This window comes from Mesocricetus auratus, unplaced genomic scaffold (genome assembly GCF_017639785.1).
Source record: "Mesocricetus auratus isolate SY011 unplaced genomic scaffold, BCM_Maur_2.0 Super-Scaffold_100008, whole genome shotgun sequence".
NCBI classification, from domain to species: Eukaryota; Metazoa; Chordata; class Mammalia; order Rodentia; family Cricetidae; genus Mesocricetus; species Mesocricetus auratus.
The window spans coordinates 78855006-78869847 of record NW_024429192.1 but is presented as its reverse complement, the minus strand read 5'-3'; the positions used below and the strand labels follow the sequence as shown (position 1 = coordinate 78869847).

General features: G+C 49.3%; 1 protein-coding gene across 2 annotated transcripts in view; it reads left to right on the top strand.

Moving 5' to 3' along the window:
* Positions 1 to 14842, top strand: part of Snx8 (sorting nexin 8) — a 46795-nt gene that overhangs the window by 27002 nt on the left and 4951 nt on the right. Inside the window, exons 2-8 of one of the 2 annotated variants that reach the window (XM_005079977.4) lie at positions 498 to 688; positions 3127 to 3244; positions 5336 to 5457; positions 8272 to 8352; positions 8561 to 8721; positions 9557 to 9689; positions 13200 to 13268. In XM_005079977.4, the coding sequence (XP_005080034.1) occupies positions 498 to 688; positions 3127 to 3244; positions 5336 to 5457; positions 8272 to 8352; positions 8561 to 8721; positions 9557 to 9689; positions 13200 to 13268 (875 nt within the window). The remainder of the gene's footprint in view (positions 1 to 497; positions 689 to 3126; positions 3245 to 5335; positions 5458 to 8271; positions 8353 to 8560; positions 8722 to 9556; positions 9690 to 13199; positions 13269 to 14842) is intronic. The other variant, XM_021232932.2, reaches the window with a different exon arrangement.

Sequence of the window (14842 nt, the reverse complement as noted above, 5' to 3'; positions counted from 1 at the left end):
TACATGGAAGCAAACACACACACACACATATCTTAAAAGATGAGGTAGATGGCATGAAGAATAGCATGTGAGACTGACCTCTGGCCTCTACACACTTGTGCACTGACACACGGTTTTGTCAACCCTATCATGGTGGTGGTATCTTTCTGTTGCTGTGATTCATGTTTTCCTGGTGGTAATGATATGCACATATCCAAGTGCTTTTTGGGCACTGTACATCTTTGGAGCAATGTCTTTATAAACTGTCTGTTGTTACATTGCAAGCATTCCCTCCCTTCCTAACTGTACTGTAATAGTTCCCCCATGAACTTACGCACTCACACAAATGAAGCTTCCTAGTAGGGTTTCTTCTTGGTGCTGTAGCCCGGGGGAGGGGGTGGGTCTGGTATGGATTTGTGGCTGTGGCCAGAGTCCATGTGCTAAGCCAGCACAGATACAGGGAGGCCCCCACTCCCTGAGCAGCTGTCTTTACCTGTCACCTACGTTGTCTCCCTCAGGCCCACGAACATCCCAGGTCACTGAGCGGTGTGACCTGGACCCTGGGCGAATGCAGATGCCGCAGGGGAATCCGTTGCTGCTGTCCTACACCCTGCAGGAGCTGCTGGCCAGGGACACAGTGCAGGTGGAGCTCATCCCTGAGAAGAAGGGCCTATTCCTCAAGCATGTGGAGTACGAGGTTTCCAGCCAGGTAGCTGAGACTTGACAGTGTGCTGCATGGGAGAGCCACAGACCAGCCTGGGACAGGGTGAGGGTGGAGGGAGAGGGGTCTGGCTGGCTCCAGGGTGTGACCCAACACCCGATGACACAGTTGAGCTGGCCATCCAACTTCTCAGTACCTGCTAGTAACTGTTGCTGGCTCCAACTCAACTTGGTCACTATCAGGTCCATTCTTTGAGTGAAATCTTTTTTCTTACGAATCTTAGTATTTCTGTCTGTGGGTCTGTCTGTCTCTCTTTTTCTTCCTTTTTCTCGTAGATAGGGATCTTGCTATATAACCCTGACTGGCTTTTGAACTCATAGCAATCCTAGTGCCCTGGCTTTCTTTTTCTTTTTTCTTTTTTTGTTTTTTCAAGACAGGATTTCTCTGTGACTTTGGAGGCTGTCCTGGAACTAGCTCTTGTAGACCAGGCTGGTCTCAAACTCACAGAGATCCACCTGCCTCTGCCTCCCGAGTGCTGGGATTGAAGGCATGCACCACCACCGCCCAGCCAGTGCCCTGGCCTTCTGAGTTCTAATATTATATGCCTGAGCCACCAGATCTGGTTTGTAGGAACCCCTTCCTTCCTTCCTTCCTTCCTTCCTTCCTTCCTTCCTTCCTTCCTTCCTTCCTTCCTTCCTTCCTTCCTCCCTCCCTCCCTCCCTCCCTCCCTCCCTCCCTCTTTTTTTTTTTTTTTTTTTTTTTTTTGGTTTTACAAGACAGGGTTTCTCTGTATTGTTTTGGAGGCTGTCGGTCCAGCCCAGCCTCGAACTCACAGAGATCCGCCTGCCTCTGCCTCCCGAGTGCTGGGATTAAAGGCGTGCGCCACCAACGCCCGGCTCCTTTCTTTTTTTTTTTTTTAAAGATTTATTTATTTATTTTGTATTCAGTGTTCTGCTTGCACATATGCCTTCAGGCCAGAAGAGGGCATCAGATCTCACTAAAGATTCTTGTAAGCCACCAGGTGGTTGCTGGGAATCTCAGGATCTCTGGAAGAACAGTCAGTGCTCTTAACCTCTGAGCCATCTCTCCAGCCTTTTTTTTTTTTTTTTTTAGATAGGGTCTGACTATGTATTCCAGGCTGGCTTTGAACTCTCATAGATCTGCTTGCCTCTGTAGATCTTCCCACATACCAGGATTAAAGACATTTGCCACCATGCCCAGCTACAGTCTTTTTGACTCCAGAGTCTTACCTGTCGTGCTATTGCCCCAGTGCTGGTTTGCAGCGTTGGAAATCTCCTGATGATCAGAGCATCATCCCTGGGGAATCTGGGTCCCCACCCTGCCTCCCATTTACAGGGGAGGACCAGTCATGCCTTTCAGACAGGGTGCTGTTGGGTACCCTAATGTCTGGGTTCATCAGACACAGCTCTGTTGTGATAGTCTTGGTGCTCAGCATGTGGGGTTGACACAGCACCACCTATCTTGGTCATTTTGTGCCTTCTTCCATGTTTTTTTTTTTGGGGGGGGAGTGTCTTGATCCAGTTAGGATGAATTTGGGAGAGTTTTGCTGTCTGTCCTGTGATAGAGTAGTTCATGGCTAACACCGTCCTCTGAGCCTATATTGTGGTCAATGTGTGAGGGACTTGCAGGGACCACACCTTTCTGAGATAGCACAGCCTGGTAGTCCTAGGTACCATAACTAACCCCGAGGTCACAGTCATCTCTCCTCCTTCCAAGTGCCGGGATGATAGGAGTGCTTCCTGCCTGGCCTCTGTGCTCTGAAAAGTTAGGACTCACAGGGTGTTTGCTTACCAGCAGGTAAACTGTCCTGGGGTTTGTGGTGCAGGGCTGCTCTGGAGGACCTCCTTGGGATGTTTCGGGAACAACAGGTCCATCTGGCATCCTGTGGTCTTTCCTTGCTGCAGTAGTAACTGAGAACTTGGGAAGGGGGCTCTTGGCTGCAGTGAAGAAGTCCCATCATGGCAAAGAGCTTTCTAAACATTACAATTTGTATTTCTATATAGAATTCTAAACTTTTACTTTTGGCTAAAAGTATTTGCTAACAAGAGGAATTTGCTAACACTCCTGTGAGTTCTGTTGCATGGTGGGAGAAGGTAAAGAGAGCTGATGAAATACCATGGTTGCAGGGCCTCGTGGCACAGGCATGGTTTCCCAGTCACTTGGTAGGAAAAGGCAGGAGAGTTGAACTTCAAAGCCAGCCTGAAGTACAATGTAAGTTCAAGGCTAGCCTGGGCAGCTTAGTGAGATCCAATTTAAAAAAGTAGAAAAGTGTTGAGACATGTCCCAGTGGTAAAGCACCTGCCTAGAATAACCCAGTGAGGGGCTGGGGTGTGGCTCAGTAGTAGAGCACCTGCCTAGAATCCCCTAGTGAGGGACTTGGGGTGTGGTTCAGGGGTAGAACACCTGCCTAGAAAAAATGGTATGGTTGCTGATGTCATGCTTGCTACGCTGCCTTTGTTTTGTAGCGCTTCAAGTCCTCCGTGTACAGACGCTACAATGACTTTGTGGTCTTCCATGAAGTGCTGCTTCACAAGTTCCCATACCGCATGGTGCCAGCCCTTCCACCCAAGAGAGTGCTGGGAGGTAAGGCAGGTTTCAGGGAGGCCCAGTGAAATGGGAGCAAGCTGTCTGCCTTGGTGGCATGGTGCTGGGTGGGCCCACTGTAGCCCAGGATACTGCTTCTTATGGTCTAGAAGGGGCTGGTAACAGGGCTGCAGTGTACACTTACTTCTGGGGTAATAGCTGTGGCTTAGCCCTGCTCTGGCAGAGGAGGGTGGCCATTCTCATGGCCTCAGTGTTGCCCCTGAGAGGTGCTTTAAGCTGTATTTGGGATTATTATTGTCTAACTTACTTCTTTGTTTGTTTGTTTGTTTGTTTTTGTTTTTGTTTTTTCGAGACAGGGTTTCTCTGTGTAGCTCTGGCTGTCCTGGAACCCGCTCTGTAGACCAGGCTGGCCTCAAACTCACAGATTCATCTGCCTCTGCCTCCTTGTATTGCTTTTCTTGTTGCTGTAACAAAATGCCTGACAGAAGCAATGTGAGGAAGGAAGGTCAGTCTGTCATGGTGGAGAAGCATGGCAACAGGAGCGATCATGAGGCAGCTGGTTACATTGCATCTGCAGCCAGGAAAGGAGAGATGGAGGGCTCAGCTCTCTTTCTTGACCTCAGACCAGGGAATGAAGCTGCCACCTTTAGGGTATATCTTCTGCTTTGGTGAATCTTATCTAGAAAGTTCCCCACAGACATACCGAGAGCTGGTCTCCTAGGTGATTCCAGATCCTATCAATCAAGCTGACAATCAACGAAAACCATTAAATGGGTAGGCCAGTCATGGTGGCTGAGGCAGGAGATCATGAGTTCCAGACCACTCTGGGCTATACAAGACCCTGTGCTTACAACAGAAAAGTAAAACTTTATGTGTAGACAAGGTACAAAGACTGCCAGTCTACTCCCCCATGTGTCCCCACCTTTCAGTGCAATTGACCATGCACAGGGAGGAGCTTGGTTGGGTTTTATGTAGTGATCAGCTTCTACCATCCTGAACCTCCCTACTGTGGATATAAACATATTTGCATCTTTTTTTTTTTTTTTCCGAGACAGTGTTTCCCCGTGTAACAGCTCTTGCTGTCCTGGAACTCACTCTATAGACCAGGCTGATCCTTCAGCCTCTGCCTCCTGAGTGTTGGGCTTAAAGGTGTGCGCCACCACCGCCTGGCCACATTTACATCTTATACCCTCTGGGTAGCTCAGCTTCTGATGACCTACCTGGCTTCTTCCCAGTCCTCTGTGCCTCTGTGGTAGCTGTGTTCCTTACTGACCAGTGAGCTGCCAGGAAGGGACCCTTGCCTTCATCCAAGTCAGCTGTGTCCAGGCAGTGCTTAGGAGGCTCTAGGCAAACATTGTCACCTGACTGGGCATTTCTGAGAGCTCAGCCTAGAGAGCTTGAGGTGGGATGGGTATGGCTGTGGGCCTTATCTCACTGTGTTTTTCTTTTTCCTTTTTTAGTTTGAGACAGGCAGCCTTGGCTACCCTAGAACTTGCTATTTAGACCAGGCTGGTCTCTGCCTCCTGAGTATTGAGATTAAAAGCTTGTGCCACCACACCCAACTTTTGGTATTTTTGTGAAAGGATCTCACTCTATCTTAGATAAGCCTGGAGCCCTCTGAGATGGAAATCTTCCTGCCTCAGCCCCCAAAGTGCTGAAATTCAAGGCTTGTGCCACCATGCCTGCCTTAATAATAATAAACTTCTGAGTAATGAGCACGGGGAAGCTGAGCTGCAGTATCAGCACGAGAGAGCTGAGTGCTTACAGTGATGTTATAGCCATGTCCTCCTAAGTTGCCTGTGGTGTAAGTGGCTCTGTGGAATCACACCGGTTCCCAGAACTGCTGTTTATGTAAGATAGGGTCTTGCTCTGTAGTCTAGACACTCTCTAGTTTAGGCTACTCCATCTTGCTGTAGTCTCCTTTAGGAACATAGATGTGTGCTATCACATCCAACCTCCCAGTGTTCCCCATTGAAAGGATAGTCTCAGCCGTTCCTGCACCCTTGTGTGTTTGGGGGCTCGAAGGTGGGGCTCTGTTGCCTTCTTTTCTTAGCCTCTGATGAGGTGCTTGGAAGCCTGCCTTGAGGGGGGCGCTCTGCCAACTCTTGGTGACCCTGTACTCTCCTCCAGCCGACAGGGAGTTCATCGAGGGCCGCAGGAGGGCCCTGAAGCGCTTCATCAACCTGGTGGCCCGGCACCCGCCCTTCTCAGAGGACGTGCTCCTTAAACTCTTCCTCTCTTTCAGTGGCTCAGTAAGTGTGTCCCTCGGGGTCCTGTCCTAGTGGAGTTCTGGGGCCCGAAACTCTTGCTGCATTCTTTGTTTGAGACCCGTTTGTACACTCAGGCTGGCACAGCTTGGGATCATACTGGAAGCATTTCTCCTGTCTCAGCCTCCCCAGTGCTAGGAGCCTATACCTGGATTTTATTCCTTGAACCTGTATTTCTCTTTCTGTCTCCTGTCCCTCGTTTGAATGTCCAGAGCAGATTTGTTTGTGATTGACGGAGCAAGGTTTCTTTCTGAAGTGCAGGCTGGGCATCATTTTTTGTTGTTGTTGTTGTTTTGTTTTCTTTCTTTCTTTTTTTTTTTTTGGTTTTTCCGAGACAGGGTTTCTCTGTATTGTTTTGGAGGCTGTCCTGGAACTCTCTCTGTAGACCAGGCTGGCCTGGAACTCACAGAGATCCGCCTGCCTCTGCCTCCCAAGTGCTGGGACTAAAGGCGTGCGCCACCACCGCCCGGTGCTGGGTATCATTTTTAAAGAGGCTTCTTTGTGTGACTTGGAGGCTTTGTGTCCTCTCACCATGGTTGGTCCCCTGGAGATAGAAGCTTTCCTTCAGCAGGGACTGTCGTGGAGTCTAGGACAGGACGTGTGTGCCTGTGTTAGGAATCAAAACCTGGTCCTCTCTAGACAGCACAGTGCCCAGTGCTGAGCCCAAGGGTTCTTAATTGTAGGTGGGAGGTACTGCCAGTCCTTCTAGGCAAGTAGGCTCTGTGATGGGTGGGCAGGGATACCTGTGCTTGAATGGGCACTTGGGGCCTTCCAGTCTTTACCCAACTGCAGAGCAGGGGACATTGAGTGAGCTCAGTTTTGTATGCTTGTGTGTGTGTGCATGCGCATGTGCGAGTGTGCCTGCCTGCCTGCCTGCCTGCTGAGGGTAGAGGAGGATGTCAGGTGTCCTGTTCTATCCCTCTTTACCTCCCCAGGAGGTGGGCCTGGAACCAGGCTGGTAGCCAGCTAACCCCAACCATCTTCCTGTCTCTACTTCCCTCAGTGCTGGGGTTATAGCATCTATGGTCATGTACAGCTTTTTATATGTGTGCTGGGGTATCAAGGTCATATCCTCACACTTTAGCAGCAAACACTCCTAACCACTGAGCCATCTCCCCAAACCAGCCCAGTTTTTGCACTTGATCTTACTTCCCCAAGTGGCAGCTGGCTTCTTTAGGAAGGTCTCAGGCTTCCGCTTTCACCAGGTGACATCCCCGGGTAACTCTGCCACCCACAGTGGATAGTGTAGGTGCTTACAGCCTTGTTTGTTTGCTTTTGTGGTGCTGTCTTTGAACCTTAAGCCTCATGCATGGTAGGCACCTATTTGGTCTCTAGTAAGACTGCTAGCCTTAGTGTGTCCTTTGAGCCTGGGGTGCAGTGGTGTTGGATTCCAGAGCAGGAATGAAGGTGGAACCAGGAAGCCACCTGCATTCCAGGCAGAGGCCTAGGAAGTCAGGTGCAGAGGGTACAGCCCTCCTGATGGTGACAGGAAGGTCTCTTGACTCTTTGTCTATCCATGGAAGGTGTGTGTCTGTAATGTCCCTGGTCTTTGGTTTCCCTTTTTGGTAGAAGAATTAGAAATGGTCTTTAAGCTCCTTCATACAGGCTCTGCTGTCTTCTACTATGTGTTTCTGTTTCCCAGGTGAGCTTTTGCTCAATTCGAAGGCTTGGCTTTGCCAGTGAGGCCTCTGTTCAGCGCCACATGTCAGGGCCTGGCCTGAGACCAGTATTTGCTACCTTCCCTTTCCCCCGCAGCCATCTTAGCACTCTATGAATCCCTAACCCTGAGGATCTGTCCACAGGAAGCAGCAGTCTCTCTTCCCATCCATGGCTGCATAGAGTCTGAAGAGTCTCGTGGCGCTGTGTCTGTCTCTGGGGTCCATGCCGAGCCTGTTGTAGGTGGAACTCTGATCTGGACAGAGGCCTCTCTCTGTACTAGAGGAGGGGCTTGGCTGTGCTCCTGTCCTTCTGTTGGGCTTTTTCCTACAGTTTAACCATAAAGAGTCTGTGAGACAGCAAAGACATTCTGGAATGCCGGTGGACCAGCAGATGCACAAAAGCAAGCTTCTCTTCAGGGGGAACTGCCTCTGTTTTTATGTTTTGCTTTTCTTTTTAACAGGGACTAGAACTTGGGAGCTATCCCCCTGCTCCAGCCTTCTGGGATTGCAGGCATGCATCACCATATCAAATTCCTGAAAAAACTTGCATTTGTCTGCCTCCTTCTCTCTTCTCTCCTTTATTATTGGTGTGTGTGTGTGTGTGTACACGCTCACGTGTATGCATGCACTATGTGTAGTATGTGTGCAGATGTGAATGCCTGTGTACATGCCTATGTGTGCATGTATGGAGGCTGAAGGAGGACATCTGGTGTTTACCCTATCATTCTCCATCTTACTCCTTTGAGACAGGGTCCATCACTGAACCTGGAGTTATGCTGGCAGCCAGAAATGGCCAACCATCCTGTCTCTGCTCCCCAGTGCTGGATTACAGGCACATGAAGCAACATTTGGCTCTTTACCTGGCTTCTGGGGATTCTGAGTTGGTTCCTCATGCTTGCGTAGTTAGAGCTCTTACCCACTGGACCATCTCCCCAGCCCCTCTTTTTTGGGACAGGGTCTCATTGTGTAGTTCAGACTGGGCTGGAATGCTTTCGCCTGCTGAGGTCTCCCCAGTGCTGAGATGACAGGCAAGCCTCACCAGGCCTCTCTCGTGTTGGTTGGACTCCTAAGGAGCTCACTTGCTCTCAGCTGGGTGTCTTTGCTGGCAGGAGAGGGTGAAGCTGTCTCTTTCCTCTTTCAGGACGTTCAGCACAAGCTCAAGGAGGCGGCCCAGGGCGTGGGAGATGAATTCACGAACTGTAAGCTGGCTGCTAGGGCCAAGGTAGTTTTCTGATTTTTGGGTGTTCCTTCCCCTCTTAAGCAGATGAACAGTAGTGCTAACCCTTGATGACCCTCACCACACTTCTGTTGGGTGGCGGGAATCATGCCGTTATCCACCACCTTGTTGGATCCCCTGGCAGTAGGGTTCAGCTTGTAACAGATGAGCACTAAGCAGCAGGCTACTGTCTTTTCTTGACACTCTTTTCTAGGACTTCCTCCCAGCTGATATCCAGACCCAATTTGCCATGAGCCGGGAGCTGATTCGAAATGTCTACAACAGCTTCTACAAGCTTCGAGACAGAGCCGAGCGGATTGCATCCCGGGCCATTGACAATGCTGCTGATCTTCTCATATTCGGGAAGGAGCTCAGGCATGTGGCCCTGTAGGGATGTGACATGAATCAGGTTGGGGGGTGGGTCTGCCTACCATCCATCCTGACCCATTGCACTGCAGGAAGAAGAAGAGCTGATCCATAGGTGATGGGAGAGGGCAGGAGAAAGCAGTGGGGGGCACATGCAGATGCTGGGGTCTTTACACACCTCTCATAGTTGCTCATAGTGTAGTCTTCTTGGCACCTTTCACTGTGTGAGAAAATACCTGGCAGCAGCAAGTTAAGGAAGGAAAGAAGTGTTGATTTTGGTTCTCAGTTTGAGGGTAACACAGTCCGTCATGGTTGGAGAGCATGGCAGCAGGAGCAGGAGGCGGCTGGTCACAGGGCATGCACACCAGGAAGCAGAGAGAGATGGATGCTGGTGCTCAGCTCACTTTCTCCTTATTTAACCCAGGACCTCAGGCCAGGGAATGGTGCTACCCTCATCCTTGGGTCTTCCCCTCTTAGTTAACCCAGTATAGAAACTCCCTTCATGGATGCGCCCAGGGGATTTGTTTCCATGGTGATTCTAGACCCTCCCATGTTGGCAATATTAACCAGCACAAATTAAAAAAGAAAAGTGTTTGCCTTGGCGAGAGCAGCTTCCTTCATAGGAATGTAGAACCCGGCTTCCCCAGCACACAGACCTTCAGGTCTTGCTGGCAGTAGCAGTGATTTCCTGGGTCTACAGGGCCCTGAGACCCTGCTTCCTCAACTACTTCCAAATATCCCTATTGAACTTTTGAGAATCTCAGATCCCTCCCTGGAGCTTTGACCCTCCTGGGATCACACATCTAGGGAAGAGACAGGTGAGTGTGTCTGTCTGTTCTTACAGCGCTCTAGGCTCTGACACAACCCCTCTACCCTCCTGGGCTGCCGTTCACCTCAGCACGTGGGGCTCCCTGAAGCAAGCACTCAAGGGCCTGTCCGTGGAGTTCGCACTGCTTGCAGACAAGGCTGCTCAGCAGGTGAGTGGTTTCCTTCTCTTGCATCCCTTGTCCCAGAACACGCTGTCCTGTGTGGTGGAGCACCTTTCGTTTAGCCTGGCTTTGAGAGCTCTATGTGGATGATCTCCCGTCTCTGAGTGGAGACTGTCTGTACCCGTCTGTTCTGGATGGCCCCCCCCTGAGCTATTTATGCTTCTGAGAAGGCCCCAAGAGACAGAAACAGATTGGGTCCTTGTCCCCAGCCCTGGTGTTGCTGAAGTTAAATGGATCCATAGTTGCACTTGTAGTTTGCTTCTGGATGGACCACATATTTCCCATTGTGCCAACTTGTGCTTGGCAACCAGTGACTTAACCCTTTGGAATAATAAGTGCCCAGTGCTCCCAAGAGACTTTCTCCTCTGTTTCCACTTAACCTCAAAAAGTTGTGCTGCTGCTGTGTGTAGGAGCTACACTTAGTTTTTTAATTTATTTATTTGTTTTTTGTTGTATGTTGTGAACTGAGGGCCTTGCACATGTTACACAGGAGCCACACCTCAGCCTGACACTGGGTGATTTTAGGCATGTGCTCAGCCACCAACGTACTTCATAGCCCTCTTTTTACTTTTTTTTTGGTCATTGTTGTAGAGACAAGGTCTCACCAAGTTGTCGAACCTTGAACTTATAATTCCCCTGCATCTGTCTTCTGAGGAGCTGGCACTTATGTCTGGGATGCCACTGGAGCTGCAGTTTTAAATAAGTTGATATCCTTGTTGAAGCTCTGCTCCCCGATTAGGACCAGAGCTTTTCAGTTGCTTGTCTGGGGTGATGCACCTGCTGGGGACTTGGGGGATTTTCTCTGTAGAGCCTGGAAGCTCTGGGCCCATGAGGTTTCTGTGGAAGAGGGAATTTGACTGCTTTGCTTGTGTGGAAAGTCCCTGATTTTCTTCCTCCCAGAGCTGGTGTGTTCCCTTTAGAAATGTGCCTGTGTTTTTCTAATGTGTGTGGTTCATGTGTACAGGTACACATGTATTATGTTCACATGTGTCTGGAGGTCAGGAGACAACTTCACAAGTCATCCTCAAGGATGCTACCCACCTCCTTTGAGACAGGGTTATTTGTTGTCTTGGAATTCACCAATTAGGCCAGACTGTCTGGTCATTAAGTCTCAGAGATGCTCATGTTTCTATCTCCCAGCACTGGGAGTATAAATGAGAGCCATCATACCTTGAGTTTTCTTGTGGATTTTGAGGTTTGAACTTGGGTTCTCATCCTTGCAAGGTCAACACTTTACATTATCTCCCCAACCTTCAGTGTTGGTATCTTTTGCCTTTTTAATGAAAAGAAAATTGTATTTATGTGTATGCATTTGCGTCTATATAAATAAGTGTGCCCTAGGAAGTCAGAAGATGATGTCAAATCCCTAGGAGCTGGAATTTCAGTAGGTTGTTAGCCACTTTATGTGGGTGCTGGAATTGAACTGAGGTTTATTTTTATTTTTATTTCATTTTATTATTTTTTTTCCAAATTGATGAACCAATGAACTTTACTGGGGTTACTTACAGGAACACGGATTTTTTAAAATTTTTATTATTACTATTATTATTATTTGGTTTTTCGAGACAGGGTTTCTCTGTATTGTTTTGGAGGCTGTCCTGAAACTCGCTCTGTAGACCAGGCTGGCCTCGAACTCACAGAGATCCGCCTGCCTCTGCCTCCCGAGTGCTGGGATTAAAGGCGTGCGCCACCAACGCCTTGCTTATCTTTTTATTTTTAATTTAAAAAATTAATATATTATGTGTGTTAATTGTTTTCCTGCTTGTCTGTGAAGCTTGTGTGTACCCAGTACCCACAAGAAGCCAAATAGGGCAGTGGATCCCGTGGTACTAAAAGTTATAGTCAATGCTGGGCTGCCACTTAGGTGCTGGGAATTGAGCTCAGGTCCTCTGCAAGAGCAGCCAGTGCTCTTAGCTGCTGAGCCATCTCTCTAGCCCCTCTATGTTTTTTTCTTTCTCTAAAAAGATTGTGTATGTATGTGTGTGTCTGTATGTATGTATGTATGTATGTATGTATGTATGTATGTGTGTGTATGTGTCTGGGTGGAGTCTCACTGTTTATCCCTGACTGGACTGGCACTCACAGAGATCCATCTGCCTCTGCCCTTTACGTTTGCCAGCACACCTGGCTCTACCTTACTTTTTGAAATAGGGTCTCTCACTGAACCTGGAGCTTTCCAGTTCGGCTAGATCAGATAGCCTGCAAGCTCCTAGGTTTGTCTGCTTTCTGCTCCCCAGCTTTGAAGTTATATTAAGCATGGTAACATTCCTGGCTTTTATGTGAGTGCTGAGAATCAGAACTTGGGCCCTCACATTTGCATGGCAAGTGCTTTGCTATCTGCCCAAGCTTCTCTCCTTACTTGGAAAACCTTTGATTCATGTATCAATATCCTGAAACTTGTTACCTAGTATGTGAACTGGCTGCAGTCATGAGATTGAGTTACCTGGGAACCTCCTGATTGAGTGAACTGAAGCTTAGGGGGACATCCCAGAGTCTCCCTGAGGTGGCCACATGTGACTCTCAGTCCAGTTCCTGTAGTTCCATGAAAGTGTCTTCATTTTCTGTCAGTCTTCCGCCTCCTCTTACACATGATTCTTTGTGCACAAGTCGATGTGCGGCTTCTAGGGTGAGCATATCTCTTGGCTACAACTGGAATACTAGGGGTTTTAGGCATGTGTTGGCTGGGACATGTGCGCATGGGCAGTATACACATGACTATCGTGTGTCTCCAGAGTGCTTCTGCTGTATGCATGTTGGAAACCAGACAGCATCTGGGCCACTGCTCATCTTTGTCCCCAGGGGACCATGGATGAGTTTCAGCATTGGGCTTTTCCCTCATCACCAGATTTACTAATAGGGCTGTCTGTATGTCTGTCTACTTGTCACAGTTGTCATGCTGCCTGTATACAACATGTGGAGCCTGTATCCTCTGTTCCATCCTCTCTGCTTTGGCTTCCTCTACTTTGCTCATGCCTCCCCCATACCAGGTCCTTTGTTCCTCTCTGGTCTCTCCATATCCCTTTCCAGACCTCTTTCCCTATTGTGAAAGTGCCTGTCTCCCAGCATCCTTCCTCCATCTGTCTCCCTTTGGATGCGCATAGTTTAAAGAGAGTTGGCTAAGTGTTGGGCAGAGCTGCTGGGTCAGCATGAGGTGTGACTCTACCTTACCTGTGAGGCACTGCACATGGAAGGCCTAAAGGAGGGGAGAGGGTGCTGCCCTGTCCCCATAATTGCCAGGTTTGAGGACATCTCTGCCTTGACCTGCAGGGCCCTCAGTGGGAAACTGGGCCTCCTGAAGCCTGAGCTGGTGACTCGGGAGGAGAGCTGCCAGGCCGTGGTTGGGGAGTGAGCTCTCCAGGGGGTGCTGGGTTCTGGGTGGCATGTGTCGGTTACCTTTAACTCACCCATTCTCTGGGCTGTGGTTAGGTATGGGGTGACTTCCCAGGTGTGTGCTGTGTTCAGGGTGCTGCCTGTTGCTTAACTCATCATTGTTCCTAGGGTAAAAAGGAAGAGAATGATGTGGTGGAGAAGCTGAACCTCTTCCTGGATTTACTCCAGTCCTACAAAGTGAGTCTCTGACATTCTGTCTAATAGTGACCTTGGGATTGTTGAAGGATGTGTGGTTAAGAGTGTTCAGGCCGGGCGTTGGTGGCGCACGCCTTTAATCCCAGCACTCGGGAGGCAGAGGCAGGCGGATCTCTGTGAGTTCGAGACCAGCTTGGTCTACAGAGCTAGTTCCAGGACAGCCTCCAAAGCCACAGAGAAACCCTGTCTCGAAAAACCAAGAAAAAAAAAAAAAGAGTGTTCAGGAAAGGGACTGTCGTGATTTTCTGTGACTTTACCTGAGGAGAGATGCAAAGAAGCATCTGTTTCCCCCAGATGGACCCTGGCAGACCAGGAGAGAGACTCCAGCTGCTGAGGTTAATGGGACTGCTTACAGAAGCAAGTGTGGCTCACAGGTGGCTGAACAACTAAAGTGTGGTCCCACTCCCCATTCAGTTTCACCTTTTAATCTTGGGGAATCCAACAAGTCTCCCCCATCCTCCATGAGAAAGTGTTAGCAGGCCTGATCTCACGAGGAGCTCCTGTGAGTCATCCCAGCTGCTCTGCTTCAAGATGGCGGTGGTCACATCTGACCAGAAGGAAACCTGTCTGCCGAGGATCCCCTAGACTGGCTCAGGGCCCCTGCTACTCCCTCAGAAAGCCCCCTACTTGAGGGGAAGATAATTGCAGTGTGTGGTAGAAACCAAGATGAGTGAATATGTGTGACTCTTGTGTTCTCTGTGAGCTACTTGGGGCCTGGTCCATATGCAGGGGCTTTGCTGCTTCTCATGGGCGAGGATTCCAGGAAGCCAGGCTGAACTTTTGTTTGGGGTCCACAGAGAGATGGATCACTTTAAAGAACAAGAGAAACCTTCACTGCTAAACAACTTCAGGAGAGCTGGCGTAGTGCTTACAGGGAATGTTTTGGAAGACTTTGTTTTGTTGACTGAGATGATAACACATGGCTTCCGCTGTTCAGGGGCTCGTGTCTCCTGCATGTACCCCCATACCTGGCCTCTTGTTAGGTTTTGGCTAGGGAAAACAATTGATGCCAATATGTCTTCTTTCTCAGGCACACTGTCCTCCATCAGTAAGACAGTGGCTGTCTGGAGTTGATAGTGTTAGTATTCTGAGGTTGGGGCTGTTTCAGGACCCTAAACTATACAAATTCTTTCTTGAAGGGAGATTCTCCTGGGGCCTGGGGTAGTGCAGTTTGCCAGTGCACAGACTAACCTGAGCCAGATAGGATCTGAATGGGGCTTGGCTCTGAACCTGAGTGTGTATGTGTCTGTCTGTCTTATTTTACTTACATTAATTTGTGCGTCTCTGTGTGTGCATGTACAGAGGTCAGAGGACAGCTTGTGGGAGTCGGTTCTTGCTTTCCATCATGTGGGTCCTGGGACTCAAACTCAAGTCATCACCTCCCACCCCACCCCCAGCCCTATCCTGGACTTTGTTTTTTGTTTTTCGAGACAGAGTTTCCCTGTGTAGCTTTGAAGCCTGTCCTGGAACTAGCTCTCTGTAGACCAGGCTGCTCTCAAACTCACAGAGATCCGCCTGCCTCAGCCTCTGAAGTGCTGGAACTAAAGGTGTGCGTC